The sequence below is a fragment of the Hippopotamus amphibius genome, chromosome 4 (genome assembly GCF_030028045.1).
Source record: "Hippopotamus amphibius kiboko isolate mHipAmp2 chromosome 4, mHipAmp2.hap2, whole genome shotgun sequence".
Taxonomy (NCBI): Eukaryota; Metazoa; Chordata; class Mammalia; order Artiodactyla; family Hippopotamidae; genus Hippopotamus; species Hippopotamus amphibius.
The window spans coordinates 46,828,494-46,854,205 of NC_080189.1; the positions used below are offsets into that span (position 1 = coordinate 46,828,494).

The 25,712-nt window shown below is 56.8% G+C and overlaps 1 protein-coding gene across 2 annotated transcripts in view; it reads right to left on the reverse strand.

Moving 5' to 3' along the window:
• MINDY4 (MINDY lysine 48 deubiquitinase 4) overlaps positions 1-25,712 on the reverse strand; it is a 116,130-nt gene that overhangs the window by 5,192 nt on the left and 85,226 nt on the right. The window contains exons 14-17 of one of the 2 annotated variants that reach the window (XM_057731908.1): positions 15,634-15,697; positions 12,496-12,657; positions 5,878-6,058; positions 5,242-5,314 (exon numbers count right to left, since the gene is read on the reverse strand). In XM_057731908.1, coding sequence (XP_057587891.1) covers positions 5,242-5,314; positions 5,878-6,058; positions 12,496-12,657; positions 15,634-15,697 — 480 coding nt within the window. Of the gene's footprint in view, positions 1-5,237; positions 5,315-5,877; positions 6,059-12,495; positions 12,658-15,633; positions 15,698-25,712 lie in introns of those variants that run through there. The other variant, XM_057731909.1, reaches the window with a different exon arrangement.

The window sequence follows — 25,712 nt, forward strand, 5'->3', positions numbered from 1 at the left end:
TGCATGACCACAACTGAATCTTTTCCTCCCGAGTAGCCATCACTGCAACAGAGCAGCAGTTACCTAGCTCCACAGATTTTCAACATGGATAAAACTCGTGAATTTCAGGGGATAAAAGATGCCTTGCCATATCAGCAAAGAGAAAAGGGCAGGCCTGCTTGCAAAGGCATCAGAGCTGACCAGTAGCAACACGCCCCCGAACTCCTCTTACTCACTTTGGATTTCCAGACGCGTATCTTGTGTGCAAGCGTCCTGTCCTACGTGCCAGCTGCTGGCAGCCAGAGTGGCTACAGAATGAGCCCCATGGGCTGTCTCTCACCTGCGCACCTGGCCAGTGCCACACCCTCCACCTGGAATGACCATCCTCCCTCTCCACCCCTCATCCTTCAGGGTCAGATCCAGGAGCCCTCCTTCCAGAAGGATCCTCCCTCAGCACTGCTGTCAGGCTCTCCCCAGCCATACTGTCAAGGGGTCTCCCTCTCCTGCTAGACTGTAAGCCCATACAGGGCAGAGCTGGTCTCCCTTGCTTCCATCCTCTCCATAACCTCTAGCTCGGTGCTGGGCTCCCAGGGGTGCTGCTGAGTGAACACACCCCCTGCACACCCGCTGGCCCTCCTCAAGCCCGGGCATCAGCGGGAAAACCTGTTTTCATCCCCCTTCACTCTCTCTCCCCTTCGACTCCAGCGGTCGCTGAGCCCTGCCCACGGCCCACCTCCACTCTCTCGTCCCTTCCCCTCTGCCTCCTCCCGTTGTTCCTCCTCCCCGCCAACTCATGTGTGAGCCCCCCAAGGTCTCTAAAAGAAAAAGAATGCTTCTACATCTCTTCTCTTGACCTCACAACAGCTCAGGGAAGGCACCATAACACTCAATCGACAGATGGGGAGACGGAGGTCCAGACGGAGCCAGAGCTTCTGGAGGTCGTGCCAGGGGACAGCAGCAGAGCCAGGACTCAGCCGGGGTCTCCAGACTCCTGCTGGGTGCTCTGCTCTGCATCGTGGCCTCGCACGTCCCATGAACAAGGAACACGGGCAGTTGTGAGCGTGGGCTGCAGGGCGGGGACTCAGAAGGGGGGGGCTGGGCAGTGCGAGCATCCAGGAGCCCTCGCTCGATGGGTGAGAGGCACTGTGAAGAGGGCATCTAGGCAAGACGGGTGTCAGCAGAGGCATGAAGGCTGGCGCAGGCTCCTCAGGCGGGCGGGCAAGCAGCTGAGGGAGGTGGGCGCTCAGCTCCAGCCCCTTGAAGGGACCATTCCCAGCAGAAATTACATTTTCAATTTTTTTGTCTGAGCCTCCAAACAGAAACATCTGTGGCCCCGCCCCAGGCCCCGGTGATGAGTTCTTTCCTCTTTTCTCTGACCTGTTGATAACCGTTTCATTTTCTCCCATTCTAGCAAGGCGGGAAGCTTTGAGAGAGGTCACTGTGTGTGTCTTGTTTGGAAATGACCACAAACGTTTTTTTGTTTTGTTTTGTTTTTTTGCTGTGATGGTTAAAGAACAGAGGAGGGAGGAGGGTGAGAGACACAAGCAAAGGTAACAAGAGATTCTCTGAGGCCGAGGTGCACGTCACACCAGAGAGTGGATACAGCACGGGACCTGGGGATGGTTCAAGTTAGGATGCTCTTCTCTGAAAGCAAAACTGGCAGTCTGTTCTTGTGCAATGTCACAGTGGCAACAAAGCCACATGGCAGGAAGTCCCACTGCCTGCACAGTGACCTTCCACTGGGCTGGGACAGCACGGGCCTAAGCTCCAGGCCCTGTACTGCTCTTGACTTGAGGTGTGGTCTGGGGCCAGACCTCCACTCTGAAGACCCCCATCTGTAGAAGGAAGGGCCATACTGGGTGGTGTCCAAGGGCCTTTCTGTGGATCCAAGCAGGTTGCCAGATGGCCAGGCATGTGGCGTGCTCCATGTGGGTCAGCGTGAATGTCAGAGGTTCTTACGGGGCAACAGAGCTGGTTTAGAGGGCAGGCAGTGCATCTCTCCCTGGATTAGAACAGAGCTGATTCTGAACCTGACTTCTATTCGATTGTGAACTCTGAGGGAAGGAAGCAAGTCTTATCCAGCTGTTTCTTCCCTGGAGTCCAGCCCAGGGGTTCCATGGGGTTGAAGAGATGGGAGGGAAACCCCGCCTGCCCCCAGCTTGGTCTACCCTGCTGTGAGTGCTCGGCTGCCTTTCAGCAGGTGCTTGGACTCTGATTGGCCTTGGAAATAACCTGAGCCCGGGCCATACCCCCTTCCTGTCAAGGCAGCAGGACTTATCCCCCAAGAGGCAGGGCTCCAGCTCTAACGGGTCTCACTGACCTTGAAGGCCACTTTCCCAAGTTTCTCCCTTTGAGCTGTTTGAGAATCTGGGATGAAAACAAAATGCAAAGCCTTTGTAATCCAACCCCTTGGAACAGGATTCCAGGAGGCTGGGCCTGCTGTTTCCCATTACAGTGGTATGTTATCTGATGGGTACAGAGGGGGAAAAACCCTGCATTCCCACTATTCACTCACCCGCTCGGCCTTCCGGGAATGATGCTGGAAAAAGTCTCACCATGTTAACTGCCCAGATGGACCCATCATGATGGAGCAAGTGAAGGGGGAAGTAGAACTTGTTTCAGCAAAGTCCACGCAGGGGATGCCACCCTCAGACCTGGGGGGCAGGGGCCTGGGGGCAGCCAGCAGAGCCAGGAAGAAAGTACCCGGGTCCAACGTGTTACAGCAGACCAGACACCAGAGGGTCAGCACCTCACTTGACATCTTACTCTCACAAGGCAGCCAGGGAGGGTGAGGGAGAGGTAGGTAAGGCCCTCACAGCTGCCAGAACATCAGTTCTCAAAGTGCCATCCCAGGACAGCAGCACCGGCAGCATCTGCGAACTCTTGAGAAATGCAAATTCTCAGGCCTCATCCCAGACCTACTGAACCAGAAGCCCCTGAGGTGAGACCCAGCAATCTGGGTTTTACCATGCCCTCCAGGGGATGCCCGCTGAAGCCTGTGGACCAGGCTCTAGAGCAAATCTTCCCAATGGGTGGCTATAGACAAATATAGACCTGCTGGACCACTGATCCCCTCAACCATCAGGGGGCTGGTGGAGTCTGGGCCAACCAGAGTCCCCAGGCCGGTTGTCCCTAACCCTGTGTGTTGCCCAAATATGATGATCTTCTATCTGTGACCAGGACTAGGAAGCACTGCTGGAAGAGATGCCAGGGCTCAGCCTTGCCCAGGCTCCTCCCACGATAGTGAGCAGGGACGGACAAGGGCAGGGCAGGGACTCTGCCTGGACCGCCTGCCCCAGGCCGAAGGCTCACTCCCTGATGTGTGTACCCTTTCCAGATCACTTCACATGCCGTCATTTCACTGGATCATTTCACGGTGCATGGCCCCAGGGGCAGGGGTAGGTCCTGGAAGAAGGGACAGCTGACAGAAGATTCTCAAGCACTTGCCAATTAGGGCTGAGCCCAAGAAGTCCAATCCCTGGGCCCCTGGGAGGTGCCTGGTGAGTCGCGTCCTGAAGCAGAAGCATTCTTGGGGAAAGAGGAGTTGCTCCAGAGGGGGCAGGTGGAGAGATCTGGGGCAGTGGGCCAACCCTGGGAGGGACACAGAGACAGATGGAGGCCTTCAGCAAGGGGTCCCAGGGGTCCGGAGGTGGGTGGGGCCTGTGCCCAGGGTGTGGTCCAGAGCCTTGCTGTGCAGGCCCTCCTGCAGGAAGGATGTCCTGTGGCCTCCCACCCCGTCCTGCAGAAGGTGCCAAGGCTAGTGTCACCTCCTTCCCCTGCCGCTGCCCTTCTCTCATCACTCTGAATGAGTGGCCCTTTGTACATCAAAAGAAAGCAACCTGCATGTGCCTTTAATCCTCCTGACGAAAGACGCGCCGGCACATGACCCCACAGGGATGCTCTGTCTCTGGCCTGGCAGGCGGGCAGGTGGCCGGGTGAGCAGAGGGACGCGTGGGCGGGGCGTAATGAGGATGTCCTGACGTCCCCTCCACGTCCCCTCCCTGGGGACTGTGTATGTGGAGTCCGCTCTCTCCCTCTGGCTCCATTCAAGGGCTCACTTGACGGTGAGTGGGCAGCAGCCCTGGGCTCCAGGAGGGCCCCCGGGGTCTCCGGCAATTGGAGCTGCAGGGCTACAGCCGTGCCCCACATCCTCCACTCCAACCGCCAACACTTCACAAACAGGAAAACAGAGGTTCCGCCCCCCGAGGTCACAGCGCGTCGTGAGCTGCTGCAACAATAATAACTAGAGCTGTTCACAGCACGTGGTAATGTCCTGGGCATTCTTCACAGCAGCCCTGTGAGCCAGGAATGGCCATGACCCCCATTTTACAGAGGACAAAGTGACGTGCAGACAGGAGAGGTCCAACGGCTCCCAGCCCGAAAGCAGCAAAGCCAGGATTCAAACTCCAGAACCCATGCTCACCACCCTGGCAAGTTCTACTGCTTCCCCTCTGAAATCCAGGTCCACTCCCTCCCTGGCCTGCCCCTCCAATGCGCCCTGAGGCCTCCAAATCCCCACCCAAAGGCTTTGTGAAGGGCCTGGCAATTCCCCATGGCCACAACCCCCAGCCCCCCGGGGTGCTGCCCCAGCCCTGGCCCTGGTCGGAGAACTCCTACTCACCCCCCTCCCCTGGCCTGCACCTCAGCTTCCCTTAAAGACGGAGGGCTGGGTGACAGGAGTCAAGGAGCCCTCCTCCAATGCCTGTGGGGTACCTCCACTCAGTGCTCAGAGGGCCCCACCTGCACCAGCAGGACTGGGGCTGCTCCTCCCCCAGGCGGAGGGGGCTGCTGCTCCGGGAGACCAACTCCGAGCACACCTGGGCTGGGCCGGGTCCCCCCACCTTCCAATCCCATCCAAGCCCCGCCCCCGGCCCGACCAGGTAACCTCATCTGTTCTTCCTCCTCTGGGCCTAACAGCACTCACCACATCTGGCAGCTGCTGCCTTGAACGAGGAAAGGCCTCAAGAGGCACCAACGCACCCCCCACCCCCTGCCACGGGGCATCTTGAGAAGTTGTCTGCAGACACGTCATCTCACACATCACACGCTTCTCTCTGGGCCACAGTGACCACAAAAGGCCACACACAAACAAACCCCAAGCGCTGTGTCTCTCGCGTCTGCAGGGGTCCCAGCCCCCTCACCACACCCCTCTTGGTTGGGACAATCCAGGAACCCCTCCCCCTTCCTGCAGGCTCCCCTTCAACCACTGCACCTCCCAGCCACTCAAGCAAGGCTCCAAAGCCAGAGATGGGCCTCACTCACTTGGTTCTGATGCAGAGCTCAAGGGGAGGGACGAGGTCATTGTCTCTGTCCTCAGGGACGGTCTGGGTGGTATCTGGGGACGGGGAGAGAGAGGTACAAGCTCATCAGCCCAGGGCTCGAGCTCACCCTGAGGTCAGCACCAACAACCCTATTCCTGGGACCTGCCCCTCTTCTCTTCTCGTCTGGACCCTCCCTGGTTCCTGCCCATCAGTTCTGACCTGGACACCACAGCACCCTACTCACTGGCTTCCCACCTCCAGTCTCTACCCCACCCTCCTGCCCTCTTTCAGCTACCAGAATAATTCTTTCTAAAAACATATCTCCTCCCATTACTCCCCTGCTCCAAAACCTTCCATGGCCCCACTGCCTTGAGAATAAGACCCGAACTTGCCGGCATGATACTCACTACTATGTAGTCTCAACCCCACCTTATACCCTTAAGGCCATCCGCTTCTCAAGGCCTAGCTCTGGCCCCTCCCGCAGGAGGACCGCTCTTACTCGCCCTGGGATCCCCCAGTCCTGACAGATGAGTCTGCATTGTTCTCTGACGGCCCTGACTGGGTGTGCTAAGGCCGGCGTCCCTGACGGGTCCAGGGCCCCCCAGGGATGCACAGGGCAGGCGGGGAGGCAGCACACCGACGGTGAGCCGGATCTGCTCCTGCTGGTTGGCCAGGCCGTCGTAGTAGTACAGGTCAAAGAGCCTCTCGGTCCTCCAATCTCGCAGCAGCTCCAGCTGCAGGCTGAAGAGGACGCTGAAGTGGCTCTCACTGCACACCACCCAGATGGGGAATCTCGGGGTCTTTAGGAAGCAGCCGACCTGGATGAGGGAGAGGGAGCAGACAGAGATACCTGATACAATGCACCACCCCCGGGGAGGCATGCCAGAGCATCTTCTGTGCAACCCCAGGCCCGGGCTGACCTCAGCGAGGCCCTGGTGGGGATCCCAGCCTGTGTGGTACTGGGGCCCTATGTGCTGTTCACTGACGCAGAGCTATCCCTGCCTGCTCAGCCCACTGCTCGTAGGGCCTCTGCTCCACAGACCGTCACATGGAGATACCCCAGCCTGAAAGCCGGGCGTCCTCCCACCCCCCTCACCTCCCACATCCAGCTGGTATGTGGTGCTGCGCATCCTGCCTCCGAAAACTCCCCCATGCCCAGCCTCTCCAACCCAGGCAATGACCTCCTAACCGGTCCTTCCATACCCCGCCTCCCGCCATAGCCACACCGAACGTCTCACCAGTCCTCACGCTAATCCAGCACAGCAAGCCGCGTGCCTGTGCGTTCACCACCCACCCGCACACCCCTCCTCTCCTCGGGGTCCTGCATTGCCCAGATGACCCCATCAGAGAGCACACATCACGTCCCCCTTCTAGCTCCCGGGGTGAAGATGGGAACTAGGTACTAGATACCAAGTACCCCCCCCCGCCTCTGCTGCAGTGGGTCACTCTGCCTCACGATAAACGTGTCTGCCTGCCTCTGGCACGGACGATACCCTTACCACCAAGAACGGGGGCATAAGTCAACGTAAGCACATGTCTGACAACTGAAGGCCCTCGAGAATGCAGCCGAACTTGAGCTAGGACTTTAGCTTGAAGACAGCTGGGGCTGGAGCCAGGGGGAGAAGGGAGGGAGGGCCTCTGGGTGAGTGGTCTGCGGGTGATGCCAGAACGAACCTCCAGAGACACTCAGGGACGAGCGGGGCGTCAGGAAAGGGGAGGGGAAGGGAAGGATGAGGAGCTAGAGCTTCCTTCTGAGGAGGGAGTCCTATGGGAAGTTCCCAGCAGAGCACTTCCATGGTAGAAGGGTGTTGCGGGAAGGCAGACGCACAGAATCAGCGTCAGAGCCTTCCTGTTGTTCTGCCTGCAGAGGAGAGAGGTGTGGCCAGGCCCTCGGAGGGCCTGCTCAGATGCCTGGCTGGTCTGCCCCTCAGTGGCCAGACCTCAACACACGCTCTCCCTGTCACCTGTGACTCCCCACCCCGGGCTCTCGTTTATTCTTTTCTGTACGTGCAGCGGGCCAGGCTGATTTGGCCTAATCCCCACCAGCCCCAGGGAGATGTTTGCATGCTCAGGTATTTACAGCCGCAGCCTGTGGCTTAAGGAAGGAATGGGAATTATTTTTCCACTGGGGAGATGGGCATACTTTCTCCGGGGCCCGTCACAGAAGAGTGGCTGGCCAGTCTTCCTCGGGCCTCTCAGAGCCCACCTGGAGCTGGGGTGTCTTGGACTGAGGGGCTGTGCTCCGCGGAAAAGCTTGCTCATGCGTCTCCTACAGAGGGTAGCGGGGCGAACTTTACAAAGTGTGCATTGTCTCGTCCAAGCGCCCCACCCGCCCCCCCGCCTGGCCCGTTGGGCCTCACCCCAGTCCCCTGTCAACATTAAAGTGTGGCTGCAGAGCTCACTCCTGGGTGGAAACGGGGGGAGGTGGAATTAGTTGTCTTAAACAGCGTGGCTGGATGTGCCTAAACCCCACTGCAAACTTGGCCTCCATTCCAGGTTAAAAGAGGCTTTTCTTGTGAGGGCATCACCTCGAACAGGGAGCCTTAAAGATTGAGAAGTCAGGGCTCATTCACTGCAGGAAAAAGAGCCATACAGCCCGCCAGGAACAGGCGTCTGCAGAAACAGCCATCCTAAATTTTCCAACAGAGGGACAAAAGGGCAGCTTGCCATTTAAGCAATGGTCAAAAGATTAAGGGCAAAAAAAGCTGCCCGGGGAGTTTATAAATGAGTTTTCTCATTCAGGAGCCCCTTCCAATTGGGTGACATTTTCCAAATATGAAATTCACTTCCTTTGGGTTCTGGGGTAGCTGACCAAAGGCCTGGGGCAAGGAAGGAAGGTGGGGGGCACATTTCCTCCAGCACAGCCTCCCCCCTGGTGGGTGAACATGCAGCACCACCAGGGATTACAGTTGACCCTTGAACAACGTGGGTTTGAACCGTGTGGGTCCACTTATACACGGATATTTTTCAATAGTAAATACTACAGTACAACGCGGTCCATGGCTGGTTGAATCTTTGGATGCAGAAGAACGGCAGATATGGAGGACCGACTATAAATTACATGCAGGTTAATGCCCACGCTGTTCAACAGTCAACCTGTACTTTTACATGGATTCTTAACGTCTTTTGCAGCAGTGAGGTGTGTGAATGCCCCAGCCCATCTGTGGACTGCCAGCTTTGAAGCCCTAATTTAAAAGGACCAACATTAGATTGCGGGCAGAGTGACAGTCTGTCATCTCCAAGGATCACATCCATTCAACATGACTTATATTTTGGTCCCAGGCACGATGCAAGGCAATGGGGTCAGTGGTGAAGGACCCTGGAACAGTCTGTCCTTACGGGGTTACCTGCTGAATGGGGGGGGAGATAGTAAACAAATAATCACACAGACACGTTTGCACCACATCTCACTAAATCTAAGATGCATCCGAGTCATCATTATTTTTTGTATCACTAGGAAAGCACACAGCCTGGCAATTAAAGTCTGACACATCATCAACTGCCATAGTGCATCAAAGTCTCAGAAATGTTCAAATGTGGGGCAGGTTTGCATCTCAAAAGCAATTAAATGGGATATGTAAAACCAAGAGGAGGCCTGTGAAGGAAAGAATTAACACTCTGTGAGAGAGGATGACAAGATGGGCAGGGGACCACAAGAGCAGACCTCTGTTTAGATAGTGATGAGGTCAGGAAAGCCTTCCCTTAGGAAGTGACAGTGGGGTCAAAACGTGAAGGCAGGGAAAAGCAGGAACAGCATGTATAGCTCTCACAGGTCATGGGAAGATCTGGATTGTAGTCTCTGTAACAGTTTGCTAGAGCTACGTAACAAAGTTCCACAGATTGGGCACCTCAAACAACAGAAGTTTATTTTCTCACAATTCTGGAGGGTGGAGGTCCCAAATCAAGACGTCAGCAGGGTTGGTTTTTTCTGAGGCCCCTCTCCTTGGCTTGTAGACGGACATCTTCTCTCTGTGTCTTCATGTGGTCTTCCCTTTGTGTGTGCCTGTGTCCTAACCTCTTCTCATAAGGACACCAGTCAGCTGGACTTGGGCTCAACCATGTAAACTTCTTTTACCTTAATTACCTCTTTAATGGCCTTATCTCCAAGCACAGTCACACTCCAAGGCACTGGGGGAATAGCACTTCAACAAATGAATGTTGGGTCGGGGTAGTGGGGGGAATGATACAATTCAGCCCGTAACAGTCTCAGAGGACTGGGAATCCATGGAAGGTTGTTAAGCAAAGGAATGAGGTGGCTGATCTACTCTTTTAAAGATCACACTGGCTTCAGTGAAGGGACAGGATTGGAAGGAGGTAGGGACAGGAGCCAGAGGCCCGCTGGACTGTCTCAGGTGTCCAGACCAGCGATGCTGGCGGCTCGGATAAGAGGGAAAGTGGACAGACTTGAGAAACAACTTAGGGTAGGAGTCCTGTGACCTCTTGATGGATTGAATGTGCTTCTGGTTTGAGTAACTGGATAGATGGTGTTACATGCAGAGCTGGACAAATGAGAGGAGGATGGTGCTTATAGAGCTCTCCCTGCCAAGCTCAGTCTTTGCCCAGGTGCCTTCATGAAGGCAGCAATGAACGTGACCCACAGGCCATGGGGAAGCCCTGAAGTTAAACTCCCTGTGCTGTGCTGTCCTTCCCTGGCCTGTCAGCCCCCCATCACCACGGCCACCATGAGCCGGGAGGGACTGGTCTTCCCACTGCAGCTTGCAGTGCAGCCCATCCTCACTTCGAGCTCTGGGATGGAGGGAGTGAGGGGGAAGTCAGATGGGTAACGCCAGCCCAGTGGGTCACCGATAGCAGACTGGGTCCTGTAGGACACAGCCAGGCTGGGGCAGGGGGCTGGTTACTAACGGCAGAGGTGCATGCCTTGGCCCAGAGTTGCCTCTGTTTCCCCTGGGCACAGATGGAATGTGGGTCACCTGACAAGCTCGCCGACAGGCTGGACCTATCAGCCCTCACATACCCGTGAGGGCCCCAGAACCCTGGCTCCCAGCCAGAGGCTGCAGTGAGAAGCCTGGAGATGAGCTGTGAGTGAAGGCAGGCCTGGTTCTGCTTTCTACATGAAAGAAAGGCTTTAGCCTTATCAGAACAGCCCCTCTGTGGACACCATGTCCAGGTGGCCCCAAACACCAGATCTTCCCCATAACCACGTCATACTGCCAGGTGGAAGAAGGCCAGGCCAAGCTGAGTGGGGGCCCCAGCTCTGGGTCCGGGTCTGGGCCTGGATGCTAAACCTCCTTGGATTCCTTATCTATCTGATGTGGCTAATCACGCGAACCCCAAGGAACTCAGTGACCAAAGGCATAGCGGGTGGAGTTACGGGAAAGTGCTTTGTCCAACGCCTTCTCCTTCAGAGGCCCGGCCTTCAGTGAGCTCTGGAGAGAAGGAGAGGAGGTCCTGGGGTCCTTCTTTAGCAAGGTTGCAGTCCCAAGGCAGAGGATTAAACCATCCCTTGCTGCAGGGAGGTAAAACTCCCAGTCTTCAACCAAGCACACAATAGCAGAGGGGGGTCCATGTGGATTCAAGGATTCGGATCATTGTAGGACCTGAATTTCTGCAATCAGCATTTTATTCCAAGGAAAGGATGCCACCCAACTGCTGTTCCCATTAATTACCCTCAACAGACCAAAGGAAAGTAGTTTACATTTTGACCAACAGCCTCCACACAAGACTGAAACCAGGGCTCATGGTAAGCCTGGGGATTCTGCAAGCCCGGTCAAGGTTACCTCTCAGCCCATGGAATTTCGGGCTGAATGCCTTCAGAGCCCACCCAAGGTCTGATGCTCAGGGGTCCTGGTGCTTTTCATGGGCCACGTGGTTACATTCCTGGGCTCCCTCCTGACACCAGCACGTCTGGCAAAGTGTCACTATCACTCTTTTCTCCTCGAGTCTGTGGAACCCACAAGTCTGCTTCCTGTCTATGGGGGTGGGGGGGTCACCCAGAGAGGGGATCTGGGGATGGGGCCACCTGAACAATGGTGTTCAAAGGGACAGCACACCTGAACATGTGATCCTGCAGGAAGGGCACAACAAAACTGAGCCACCCTGCATACCCATCCAGCCAGCATGCTCTGCATGTCCCCGGGTCAGTCTCTGCGGCCCTGGTTCTGGGGGTGAACGCGGCCTCATCCTGACCCTCCAAGAATCTTTGCTGGGCCAGTCACCACATAAAGACCACCTGTTACCCCCTCAGGACAACCCTTTCAAGACAGAACAATGTCTTCCCGAAAGACATGAAAACCGAGACTCAGAGCAGGTTCAGCAGCAGGCTGCGACAAGAACACGAGGCCCCGTGGTCCCCTGCCCATGTTGCCCAGAGATACTGTCATCTTACCCTCCGCCCAGCTTCCCCTGATGGTCCCGGGGGCCCTTTCGAAGACCGTGGCTGCAGTGAGAGAAGAGGTAGCGGGACCAATACACTTGCAAACAGACTGAGCAAGGCTTATTATGGGTTGAACTGCATCCCCGCATAAGCTCTGTTGACGTGCTAGCTCCCAGCACCTCAGAATGTGGCCTTATTTGGAAACACGGTTGTTGCAGATGTAATTAGTTAAGAGGAGGTTAGTGGAGCGGGGTGGGCCCGCCATCCAACATGACTGACATCCTCATGAGACAAGGAGACACGGAGGGAGAAGATGGCCATGTGACACCAGAGGCAGAGGCGAGTGATGCATCTACAAGCCAAGGATCACGAAGGATTGCCGGAAAACACCAAAAGCTAGATGGGACGAGGAAGGATTCTCCCTGTGGGTTTCAGGAGGAGCGCAGCCCTGCCGACACCTTGATTTGGGACTTCTGCTGGGAGAACTTCTGCTCCAGAACTACGAAACAACACGTTTCTGTGGTTTTAAGCCACCCAGTTTGTGGTGGTTTGTTGAGACGACTCTAAGAAACTGAAACAAGGCCCAAGACCTCTGGTCCTTGTTCCTAAAGAAGACCCCCTGCCCAACACACACACACACACACACACACACACACACACACACACACACACACCCTGCTGTGGCCACTCCGACACACTGTCACACTATAAATCCCTGTCCCTTTCATGGTGTCCGCTGGCTCTGGGTGTGAACTCCACATCTGTACTGGATGGCACTGAAGCTGCACTTTTCCCAAGTGCTCCGTGATGGAGACGGGACCTGGCTACGGGAGCCGGAGTTGAACTTTCCTTCTCCTCCCTGCCCCCCGTTCGTCCCAGGGAGCCGGGGCCCTGGGCCTCTGGAGGCCGAGCCCTTGGTACCTGGCACACGTTGTAGTGCTCAAAGAGGGACAGGAAGCCGATGTCGCTGCGTGCGCTGATGCCCTTGAGGGGTGTGATGTTCCCGTCCCCAGAGTCCAGCTCAACCACGTCGTTGAAAACATTGGACACGGCTTTCCCGGTCAGGAGCAGATTGACGAGTTCCTGTTGATGAGACAAAGGGGAAAGGCCTGTCAAGGGGAGATGGAGAGCAAGAGAAAAAGGGCACAGAAGGAAAGTAGAAAGCGAGGAGGGCGAGGGGCCGAAATCAGAGGGGGCTGTGACTTCGGCGTGCCCACAGCCCTCAGGGAAGCTGCCAACCCGGCTCTCAGAGTCTCTGGGAACTCATCAACCTGTGTTCCACAAGCATTCACGGAGCACCAACTGCGCCCAGGACCCTGGGTGTGTGTTGGCCAGGGGAGGCGGGGGAGGGGGAGGGGTCCTGCTGGAGGGAAAGAGTGGCTGCTGACCTCGGGCAGCGGGGTCTGGAGGGGGCGTCAGGTGTGGGCCTGCATGCCCGAAGCACGATGTAGGATGTGACCGCGGCTATAAAGATGTGTGCACACAGCACTCGCGGCCCCGCACGGACACAGGCCACGTGACTGAGTCCGAGCCGCTCTGCGGAGAAGCAACATCTGGGTGGGTCTTAAAATTTTGGATCTTTTTCTAATAAGCTTTTTTATTTTGAAATAATTTTAGAGTCAAAAGAAGTTGTAAAAATAGTACAGAGAGTTCCTGTGCACCCTTCACCCAGCTTCCCCCAGCGATAACATCTTCCATAACCAGAGCACATCATCAATATCAGGAAGCTGACAATGGGGCGACACCAGTAACTCAGCTCCAGGCCGTACTGGGATTTCACCAGGGAGGCGGGGTCTTCAAGGGCAGAGGGAGAGGAAAGGATAGCACAGGCAGGGAGGAGGAGGCAGGCGGGCCCCAGCCTGGGTTCCCGTTCTGTCTCTGCCCCTGTCGGCGGCATGGCCGCGTGACTCATGCCACACACCCGACAGGCCAGCAAGCCTGCCAACCCCAGAACCAGGAGACGGTGACTTGTGGAGCACTCTCTGGCCATCTTCTTCAGCCAGTGACTCCTGCACCGGAGTGGCTGCAAGGGCCCTTCGTCAAGCAGAGCTTCCAGGGGTCCAACCTCTCATTAGGAATGGGGAGACAGCCTCACAGCTGGGAAAGGACTCGCCCAGGCCACACAGCTGCTTGGTGACAGAGCTGGACTCCACCCTAACTTTCTGGCTCCCTCTCCAGTGTCCCTTCCCTCTCCTCTCACTTGTTATCCTCGGGGTACCACCTGGCCAGCCGAAGATTCAAGGTGAAGGGCAACCAATAAGTGTCTGCTGCACTGATAAGGAAGGATGCACGTGAACTCAGCCGTGGCGCTGGGGCAGGGCCTTCTGTCTAACCCCGCCTGCCAGGGCTGGTGCGTGCGTGAGGCCAGCTCGCAGGATCTCCCCTATGGTACGTGGGAATGGCCATAACATCCCTTGCCCATCATAAACTCTGGAGGGCAGAGTTCACAGAAATGTGCTCCCCTGAATTGTGAGAGCGATGTGCAGGTTCATAAGTCCCTCCGTCAACACCAGGATCCCTGCCCCAGAGGTAGTAAAAGAGGCCCCTCTGATGGCTGCAGAGGAGCCCTCATTGGAGGCAAATACCGAGGGGGCCTCATTGTGTTCTTGCAAAGGAAACGAGAAGGAATCTGGAGGAAATGTCTGCTCTGAGACACTGCACCTCAGGGGCAGCGGCTGCCTAAGAAAGGCACGGCCTTCTTCAGACACGCTCGAGTATTCCCAACTGGTTTTCAAGGGGAAGAAAAGGTCCTGCTCCCCATCTGGAGTGTGTCTCAAAACCTTTCTCAGAGCAGGAAGCCTTCTCAACATGGAGGCTCCGTGCCCCTAGACTCAAAATCACACAGTGGCAAAGCTTAGTGGTCACCTGGTTCCTCGCTACTCAAAGTGTAGTCCGTGGGCCAGTAGCATCCATGTTAGAAATTCAAAACCTCAGGCCCTGGCCAGGGCCCACTGAATCTCAGCCTGCTCTTCAACAAGACTCTGCGGGACTCGTGTGCACATCAAAGTTTAAGAAGCACCCATCTAGTCCAAGTGCCTCATTCTACAAATGAGGAGACCGAGGTTCAGGGAGGGGAAGAAAGTTGCCCCAGCTTAGGCAACAAGTGAAATTGGCAACACAACTCACAATCCAGCCCCAGACTCTGTTCTGCATCTTTTGTACGCCGCCTAACCGCCCACTCCTGGGTCGCATTGCTCTCTGCCTCGGGTGGGGAAGCTCCCATGGGGAGGACAGGCACCCAGAGCAGGAGCTGGACCACCTCTGCTGGTCGCTCAGCCTGAAACCTTTCTCTGGGCAGTGGGCAGCAGCCAACCTCACATCTCCTGGGTGCCTTGGACAAACCACAGGCCCCGAGCTGGCCCCTGCAGGGTGCCCAGGTGTGTCTTCAGGACTGGCACAAGTGAGCCAGGACCCCTAGGACAACTGGGTCCTCAGTGGGCCCAGCAGCCGGAGCTGCTCCGCCCAGCCTACCTGTGCTGCACACGCTGCCCCCAGGTGCACTGAGGGTCAGGTTTAACTGTGGCCCGGTGGCCACTCAGGGAAGCCTTGCGGTGCAGAGAAAAGCTCAGACAGAAGTCAGGTGTAGCATTTGGCTCCCAGTCCTGACGCTCGCTGACAGGATCTAAACGCATCCCTTTCCTGTGTCACCGGGTGATGGGGAGGATTCATCACGAACAGTTGTGCTAAGGGACCCCTGCCCCCCACAAGGCCCCCTGACGCAGCGGGGAGGGTCGTCATAAAGACAACGTCCTGGGCAAATGTCAGGCGCCGTGGCCGCCAGCTCCGCAGCTGGACCTGAGGCTCCCAGCCTGTGCCGGGCTCTGGGCTGGGCAGCGCCTGCGTCTTTCGCACCTCCTGCAGCTCCAGGCGCACAGATTGGGACAGCAAACTCCAGAAACAGAAGCTAACCTGAGTTCCCGTTCCAGGTCTCCATGATGAGGAAGCCCAGCAGAGGTGGACCATGAAAGCTGCCTGGGGAATGCTGGCATGGGCAAAGACAGAAGGGAAGAGGAGGGGAAAGAAGAGCCTGACTGCCCCACACCCTGCTGCAGCCCTGACCTGCGTGCAGTATCCGTGTGCTCCAATCAGATGGCTGGTGGGGACATCGAAGTCCTGGCGGACGCTGGAGAACAAGAAGAAAGGGGTGTTAGCACGTCTCTGCCTGACTCGGGCTGCCGGGCAAACCTCACTGGGAGGCCAGGGGCTCCCCTTGGGTTCCAGGCTGAGGCCCAGAAGTCTGGATTTGGCGGAAACTGAGCCTCTGTGCTATGTGCTCTCCCTGGGGCTGGAGCCTGGGGCTCACCCTGCTCTGGGCACCGGGCTCCACTCTGGCTTCTCCAGGCCTTCTGCAGACACCAGAGGTGGGTGATGGAAGCATGCCACAGCAGAAAGGGCCCTGGCTTTGGAACCCACGTCCTACATTCACACGCCAACTGTCACTTACTAACGCTGGGGACTGGGCCATCCCCTGCCACCTCCGGTCCTCAGTGTGCAAGTCAGTTAAATGGGAGGAATGGCCTCTAATGCCTCCTCGAGTCCTAAAACAATAGCTGCCACTGCCTGGGCACAAACCCTGTACCAGGCTGAGTACAACCATTATTCCCTAAACCCTGAGAGAAAACCAAGGCTCAGAGAAGGACTGACCAGGGCATTCAGCTCCTGGGCAATGGAGCTGGCAGGGGACCTAGCTGCCAGTCTCGGAGGCCTGGGTTCCCGCCACCCCAGGTCACCTCTGTGGCTCTACCTTCAGAATGGGGTCCCCCCAAAGGCACAAGGTGAAAAGCCCCTTTCCCAAAAGAAATCCCTCAAACTGAATGAAAGAGATTTCTAGGGCTGTATGCTATTGGGTCCAGAATCATGCACGCTGTCACGTCAGCAACGGCCCTGTCACATGTGAAGTCAGCACCAGGAGGCAAGCCCCTGCCCCCAAATCTCAAAACCATCCTACCGTCTAGAAAGCCCACCATTAGGACATTATCCATCTTACCCCAAAGTAAATCCCTCGGGAGACCAAGTGTTATTGTTGAACAGAGCCGTGGGACGGGTAACAGGAAAGGAGCTCCCATCTGCAGACTGCACTACTCAGAGGACAGCATTTCAAACCTCCAGCCACCTGGTGAAGTAGGAATTACTCTATTTTTACAGACATGGAAAGAAGCTCAGAGAGGTAACGCCAGGGGGGTAATGTGAGGCCAGGGATCTGGCTCCCGTGTCGGCCGCCCACCCAGCACGGGTCACGGCCTGGCCTGCCCCTACATCCCCACCCCAAAAAGAACGCCAAGGGGTGGCCCAGAGGTAGGAAGAGCCGAGCCATCGTGACGTTTGTTTTTCCTTTAGTGGAAGGGAAGAAAAACCTGGTCTTAATTTTATGCTTTAAATCTAAGATTTGCCGTAAGTCCACAAACCTAAAACACACTCCCTGGTCCCAAACAAGCTTAGAAACAAGCTCCACGACTCCACAGGAGAAACGCTTTCTTGTGGTTTTTACTAACTGTGGCCCAACAGGAACGGTTTGTGGTCCACATGAGAAGATGGGCTGGGTTGGCACGGCAGGGCCCAGCCGAGAACCATGGAGGCCGGGGATCCTCGGGAAGGGCCTTGGAGGCTGGCCCGCCAGAGACAGCCCAGCGGGCCTGGGAAGGAGCTGGCCGGGGGGACGCGGGCAACTGGCCGAGGGCGGCGGGCGGCTGGCTCTGGGTTGGGCAGAAGAATTGATGGAAATGCTCCCCACGGCATATACAGGCATCCACTGAAGGGAAGAAAATAACCTCAGAGAAGCCCTGGGTGGACTGATAAGCATCACTGGCCCCGAGCCACCTCGAAGCTTTCAGAAGCAGTCTGATCTTCTCACAGCCTCATGTTCACCCAGCGGGTTTGAGCGCCTGCGTCAGCTGAGAGCGGAGGGACGGGCAGAAAGGACAATGGGAGGAAATGGTAATTGCATCCTTAGGTGCAAACACGATGGGAAATCAGAAGTAGGCTCAGATCTTAAAAGGGAGGAACATCTGTATTTCATATTAGGGCATTTGGGAGACGCCAAGGAGCGGCTTATGGCTTAAGAGATTTACAACTTTGGCAAATCTAGATGCCCAGACCTGCCTCCAGGGGAAATCCCTGGAGAGCTGGGTGTAAGGAGTCCTGGAGCAAAGAAACAGCAGCTTCTGCTCTGCTAAGAGAGGAGGCAATTCGCACGGCAGGGTCATCACCAGGCCCGAGTTCTAGCCCCAGCTTGCCGTGTGGCCACAGATCTCTCCTCTCTGGGCCTTGGTCTCCCCTTTTGTAACGTGAGGGGCTTGCACAAGGTCAGGCAGTGTCCCGAGAGCAGGGGTTGAATCTGTGCAGGGACTGCCTGAGCTCTAAGTTTCCTACTTTCTGCGCTTTTGAGCTACAAGCTGTGATAAACCCTCCCCTGGGACTGACCACCATTCCAGTCTAATGAACAGGTTATTCCTTTCACGGTCCTCCTGGGAGCTGGACAACCCGGGGCCCCAGAAAAATTCTGCATAGCCTAAGCACCCAGGCACCAGACTGGGTAACCGAAGCCAGGAGGAGCCAGGGCCTGATGAAGTCTGCCCCCTGAGACGGCCCTGCACTGGGGACCCTTTAGGGAACAGGAGCCTGGATTTTAGATTGCAGGAAGCACAGAGTGGGGGGAGCCTGAGTGGACTTGCCCAGGGCGTGGAAACTCACAAGGGGGGGCTTGGCCCCAGCTGCCCTGCCACCAACCTCCTCAGCTTTCTGGAAGCCAAGGGCCAGAACCTGGACCACTGGTCCAGAGTGGCAGCCTGACCCTGGGGGTGTCTAGTCCACTCGCTGATAGGGGAGGGGGGTCTCTGCCCAGAATGCCAGCAAGGACCGCTTCTCCTAGCTCTGCCTTCCTTGGGAGGTCCCAGAAACACTGCACTGCACCAAGAAACAGAGCAAAGAGGACATAAGGGCTGGCAGAGCCCCCAGGGCCCAGTACTTTGCAGATGGAAGAATGGATGGCTAGAGAAAGGACACAGCTGGCCCAAGGAGAGTGACAGGTACCAGCCCACATTCAGGCTGAAGCCGGTCCGAGAGCTCCAAGGCCTCTGTCCAGCCCGCCCTCCCGCATGGGGCTCACAGGAGCAGAGGTTCTACCACTGAGCAGCTTACAACGCTCGAGCCCCGGATCTGCAGAGTCTGCAGTCTCAGACGCTTTTAGGGACACTGTCCTCCCTAAAGTCTTGTGAGGCCAGCAGGCAAGAGCTGCTGTCTCCATTCTACTGATGGGGAAACTGAGGCCCAGAAAGGAGAAGAGGCTTGTGGTCACACAGAGTCAGTGGGCCAGGACTGTGTCCCTGGCACCAACATCACACTGTCTAGCGTGGCCTGAAACACATGATAGTCAGCCCGGCCAGCCAGCTCTGGGCAGGTCCAGGAGCCCTGAAGCCCCACTCTTGGTCCCCAGCTTCCCCAGCTAGGACACAGCTTGTCCCTTCACTCTAAAGCCTCCCCAGTGTGTGACTGAACATGTGAATTTGGGCATTCTGTGCAGGAGTTTCTGAATAAGAAGGAAAATAAGTCCAAGTGGCCTAGAAATGTGGTTCTGGTCTGCAACCAAAATTCACCTAAAATCAACATTCACAAGAGGTGGGGTCAGTGGCCAGCTCACTCTTGGACTGGCTGAGTGACCTTGGGCAAGTCACTGCCTCTCTCTCAGCCTGTGTCTTCGTGTATAAAACCAGAGGCCTGGAGCAAGGGGTTTCTGGGGACCTTCTGGGATGTGAACAAGAGTGCCTGGTCCACAACTCTGATATTTAAAACATCATGCCTAAAATAGTTGGTAATTAATCAAGGAGGACCCAACCAGCCACCTCCCCTCCACCTGACCTCTAGGGCACCAGGCCTGGGGTACCACCATGTTCCACTGGGCCAGCTCCTGCCTGTCCCTCCCAGGAGACCCTCCCCCGGAGACTGCACCTTCCACTGCACTCCCCGCCGCCACCTGCAGTGGCCTCCAGAAACTATCACCCATTGTTTGGTGGGACTTCTATTGACTCTCAAGGACATTATCAACAGTGAAAGGACAGCTGTGGAATAACTAAGAGAACCTGGGCTCTGAAGTCAGGGAGCCTGGGATTCAAATCCAGTTGCTGCTGCTTACCGGTTGCTCCCCTCTTTGAGCCTCAGTTTCCCCACCTGCAAAATGGGTATGAAGACGCCTCCTTCTATTACAGATTGCTGTGAGAACTGAATGAGATGAACTATATAAAGCATTTGACATTTGGCAAAGTCACTTCCTTTTTCCTATGATAACAGCAGCAGCAATAACAACAACAACAACAACAACAGAACAATGACTGAGAGGTCATGATTCCTGCAACCTCAACTATTCATATCACGGCCAAAAGCCCAGAATAAATGGAGTCTCCGCTCCCAGAGACTGAACTGCTGCCATGAATATCTGAAAAGCATTTGGATGCGGCAGATACTGACTGTTTTTTAGGGACGTCGACAGGAAGTGGGCAATGAGTCTGGCCCCCTCTGCCACCTGCGCTGTGTGACCTTTGGCAAATTGCTTTCTATCTCTGAGCCTTGGGTGTATCATCCCCTAATGGGGATAACAATAACCGCTTCAAAGAGTTGTTGCAATAAGGGTTGAGGCCATAAAAAGGCCTTGCAAGCTGCACACAGCTCCACAGATGGGAGGGAACAGGTGTTACTTCCATCTGCAGTCAGGGGCCCTACAGAGGAAGAGGCCAGGTGGGGACCCAGAAAGCAGGGCAAGGAATGTGGATGGAGTGAGAAGGACCTGCCTGGAGGAAGGGAGAGAAAGCAGGGATGCGCAAGCCCTTCCCCTGCTGCCTTCTGCCTCACTGCCCCCCCATCCCCCCCCACCCCCCACCCCACCCCCCGCCAGTCCTCTCCCACATGCTGGCACATTCCTTCCAACCACGCCTTAAGGAACCATTCCCTGCAAACCCCTCCGCTGGCCTTCACCTACTTTGTTCTTGCTGCCTGCCACAACCCTTTCCTCAGTGCTCTGCTCAATGTCGCCTCCTCCATAAAGAGACACCTCCCTCGTCCCAGGAGAGATGTGTCCCATCTGTCTGCAGACATCCCCCTCCTGAAAGCACCCACCCACTGCTTTTCAGGTGCCGGCCTTGCCCGTCCAGGCAGCAAGGACTTTGAGGGCCAGGGTGACACTGTGTCCATCTGGCCCCATGGTGCCCAGAATTGGGCCCTATCCCTGCAGGTGCATAGCAAATGGGCCCTAAATGATGTGAGCCTGCCCACACCCATCCCTGCGGAAAGGACTCCAGAAGCTGGATTCCAGGCCGTGATCAGAGGCAAGCAGAAATAAGCATCCCACCCAAGCAGCTGAAGCTGGCCTGAAACAGAAGATTCTTTCAAGAGGTTAATGGCCTCTCCCTCCTCCTGAGACCTGTTCTCTCTACCTGGACACCTGAGCCAGCCTTTCGTGGAACAAGGAGGTATAGCCCTGGGGTGAGTGGGTAAGGGTGCTGGATGTACCGAGGGTCAGGAGACCCTCCCAGCTCTGCCACTAACCCCAGTGTGGCCTGGGCTTGGTTGCCCTTCTCTGCATCCAGCTCTCAGGCTCTGTCCGTGGTCAGACCTGCCCCCCTCGGCGACGCCCCACTGGCACTCACTGGCCACGACGTGTCACCTCAGCAGCCTGGGACCAGACCATGCTGGCTGAAATGCGGTGGAGAGTGAAGCTGGTGGACAAGCATCAGTTTGGTCTGGGCCTCCCTGGGGTCTCGTTTCCCATTTCTCCTTCTAAGCCGAGCAGCGCCTGCCATTCTTCCCCCAGCCTAGGAAGGGCGATGCAGGCACAGGAGACTCAGGTGGTGGTGTCAGCTATGCGCCAACCTGCCCTTAATTCTCAGAGCCTTGGTCCCTACATCTGCAAAATGGGATAATGGCCCCTGGCCTATGGGCCTGCCCCTTGGGTTGCCGCCAGCCCCCAGAGCCCAGAGTGAGCTCTTCCAGGCCAGCCTCAGCTGCTCGGGTGGGAGGATTGCTCTTGCCCGCCTCCAAACACCGCCTGGGACCAGCTTCCGGAGGCCATTCCACAGGGTTGGGTGTGGTCAGGCTCACATCATTTGGGACCCATTTGCTGTGCACCTGCAGGGGCCCCTCCCTCTCTCCTCCGCCTCCAGCTGAGGCTGGGCCTCCAGCATCTGCCTTCCTTGTGGTGAGGGAGCCAGCCAGAGAGCTACAAGACGGAGCTCTGGTCACCCAGGAGCTGGGCGACATGGGAGCTGGGGGCTCCCAGAAAAGGAACCCGAGGGAGGAAGGAAGGTCAGTTGAAGAAAGTGGGGACTGGCTGGAGCGTCTGCCTCCCACCCACCACCTTGGCCTCTTCAGACACGTCTGCTGGAAGCACTCACTAGCACAGCCTCCACCAGAATCTGAATCCAGCTTAAAGGCGACTTGGAGTTCATGGAGAAAGTTCCTCTCCTTCTGCTTCCCAGCTATAGTCAAGAAGAGCCTGGCATGTCAGGAGGGAGGGCCGTTTACCATCCTCCTGGGTCTCCGTGTCCCACTTGGAAGACCCAGGGGAGAAAGGCCAGGCTCCGTTCAGGACTGAAAAGCAGCTGCTGTCTGTGCTGAGTCAGGGCACCCCAGTCGGGCGGTTCTGGGCGCACCTCCCATCCTGGGCTGGAAGAGTTTAGGGGGTGCAACAGGAGGGTGGAGGAGAACGCAGACAAGTATCCCATCTATTCCCTCCCCCAGGACGGCACGTCTGGGGCCACCAAGAACCTGGGATTCCCAACCAGAACAGCCCCCTGCTTGAACCCCTACGCAGCCATCCACTGGCCCGCCCAGCCCCCCCGAGGTGACCAAGCTTCAGCATTGTTCCTCCCACCTCTGACAGCAGCCTGCGGGCCCTCCAACAGGCCCAGATCTGACCCATCCCCAAGCTCACGCCTGCTCTCGGCTCCTTGATAACGTCTCATGCCTCCAGTTCCTGACGATACAGCCCACCCCTTCCACTGCCAGTGTGGTAGGTCCCTGGGGGTTTTGACCACCTTCTGGGGCAGCCCCCAAGTTCACGCGCCCCAAAATGGGTGCAGCCCAGGCCTGGCCACCGTGAGGCATCAGGAACAGGGGGGTGGCTCCCCGCAGGCTGAGGAGTGCCTGAGAAAAGACTCCTTGGAGCCCACCATGCAGGAGGCTCCCCCAAGAATACGGCGAGGAAAGAAGAGAGAAGAGACAGAGGGGGGACATCGAGTCCCAAAGACACCATCTAGGTTCCTGGATCCAGCCACTCCCAAAGCCCTGGGCTTTTAATATGAATCAATGAACAGCATTGTTTTCTGCTTACGCTGGATAAGAGCTGCGTTTCTGTCACTTGCCTTTGCGTGACCAACACTCACGGCTGGCATGCAATTCAAGGCTATTTCACTGTGCTGTTGTTGTTTTCACTCTGCTGGAGATGGTTACAAAGAACACAGAGCCACATGGTATGGGGGCTGCTCCATGCCCTCAGTGCCTGGCTTGTGCTGTTCAGCAAATGACAAAGTACAGCCTATTTTGGACTTTCAAGATTGCCCTTGGGCATCCAAAGTTGCCCCGGTAATGAATGCCAAAGGTCTACTGGATGAAGAGGTTTTCTTCACAAGCTGTCTCCCCGCAGTGTCCAGGCCTAAGTCACTCAGGGAGGGGCCCGTGCCTGAGCCCTCGCCTGTACCAGGCGGGCCCGTGCCTGAGTCCTCCCTGCACTGGGGGGCTGGCACGGCCCAGCCCTGCACCGGGCAGGCCTGGCTCGGAGCTGGTCTTGACCCCAGAACCCTGAGCATCCTTGGGGCTTGTGAGAATGCACTGGGGAAAGTTCTGGGCCATGTGGTTTGGAAAGCAGAGGAACTAGGAGAACATGAAAGCCTGTATGAGGTTTCCTGCAAGCAACTCGAGATCTTGGGAAAGAAAATACATGGCTTGAAATCAGGCAGAAAATAATGAAACCTTCTCAAGGCTGTGCACTCCGTTTGGGGTAAACAAACTCAAAGGCAAGCTTTGCTACTGTTCTTTCAGCCTCCGAGGGTGAAGTGGCCAGGCTGCACTCTGCTGCACTTGTGTCTGCCCTTGGCGCCCTCACCCTGGCTCCACCCAGGGCTAGGAACAGCCCAAGGGCAGGAGGCAATGACTCTGGTGCGACGGCTGCCCCTGGGTTTAAGGCATGAGTCTCAGAGCCTTGCTAGGAGGGAGGGACGGCCATGCCTCAGTCACATTCACACTCCCACACACACACAATCACGTCACCCTTCATACAATCTCAGACAACCACCAACACCGGCATCATCTCACACCCAGCCCCACAGACTCACCCATCTTCCATCCACACGCACCCCACCACAAACCCACACATACTCACACTGTGTTTGTGAAGAACTGGGTGTGTTTCCCAGGCCCCCTCCCCCCGACTCTGCTCCTCCTGGCTGATTAGCATATGATTTGGGAGACTCTGCTCTCTCTTTTGAGCTACCACGTCATGCCCCAGGTGGCACCAGATCACCCTGAAATGGTATCGAAGAGTTCAGCAAAGCTAAATCTGAACCCAGAGCAGGAAGGCCCTTGGGGATCACCTGGTCTTATGGTTTTTAAGCTGTGTTTGCAGAACTGGGGGGCTTCCCCCAGAGAGGACTCTCCTGTCTCCAGCGAGGACCCGTCACCCACTGCAGGACGTCCCTGTGGTCCTGCTTCCCCACGAGGCACCAAGACAAGACAGAGGTCACGATGGGGCACAAGAGGCTCCTGAGCACAGCTGGGAGAGGACGGGACCAGCAGCGGCCACTATCTAAGGCCTGCCACCCACCCAGAGCCCTGCCAAGCACACGACATGTATTTCTTCCTTTAATCTTATGAGGCAGGAGTTACCATCCACATTTTACAGACGAAGAAACTCAGGCTCAAAGGAGTATGGAGTCACGCCTGAAACCAAGTCTGTTTTACTCCCAAGTTCAGGTTCTTAAAGAGCAAACCCAGAGAGCCCCGTCTGGGACCAGGCTGCCTGGGTTGAGCTGTGTGCCTTTGGGGCAAGTCACTCGCCTCTCAGAGCCTTGTTTCCTCATCTGAAAGACAGAGATGGTGACCGTGATGGCAACAGTGACACCCGGCAGGGCTGCTGTGGGGATTAAGTGCACCCTGTGCAGAACGCTGCAGCCCGCAGGACGCTTACCAGGCGTTGGCTGCTGCTGCCCTTACCGCTGAGGAGAATGTTCTCTACGCTGTCTTCTTGGGAGGAGGGAAAGGGAGGCCACAGGACTAAGACAAACCCCACCAAAGTGCTGCCGGGACCAAGTCTAAGGCAGGTCTCCGCGCAGGTCCTTCTGGAAGGCGGGGGCCAGGCTGGCCACAGCCGCCCCGGGAGGCTTCGAAACCACTGGCCTCCAGAACCCAGGGAAGGCCCTCGGGGGCCCTGAGCAGGAGAGACTCTTCACATACTCGCTCTGGCGACGAGGGGAAGGAGGGGACCCCCAGCACACTGCATGTCTGTGTGTATCCGTGTGTCTCTGTGCACATCTGTGTGTCTGTGTGTGTGTGTGGCTCTTCCTGTGTCTATGTATGTCTCTTTGTGCCTGTGTCTAACTGCGTGTATGTGTGTGTCTGTGTGTGCATGTCTGTCTATCTGTGTGTATCTAGGTGTCTGTCTGTGCGTCTCTGTGTGCATGTGTGTCTGTGAGTGGCAGGGGGGAGGCGCGTGGCAGGGCTGTGACTGCAGGCCCACGGGCACGAGGCTGTGCAGGTCTAGCAAGGCAGCCTCCCCTACACAGACTCCTCACGGGTGCCACGACCTAGGCAGGGACTGACCCCTGCGTGGCTTGGCTGGACGGGGCGGGGAGGCAGCAGAAGCAGCCCCAGTGCTTCAGCTCCGGACAACGCGAAGCACAGCCTGGCGTGGGGCCCTGAAGGCCCCTCAGATGGACAGGGCTGCCAGAGCAGCTCCCTAAGAAGCATGCGTGTGAACAGGGTGCCCGGCCTCCACGCTGGCAAGCCCCGTGGCACCTAGAGCAGAGACACTCTGAGCACAGAGACCTCGACCCCCCAGAGCCGAGGGGCCCCCATACGGATGGAGAAACTGAAGCCAAGAGGACTGCAAGAGGGCCTGGCCCTCCTGAGAGCTCAGCTTCCCCTCAGGGAGCTCAAGG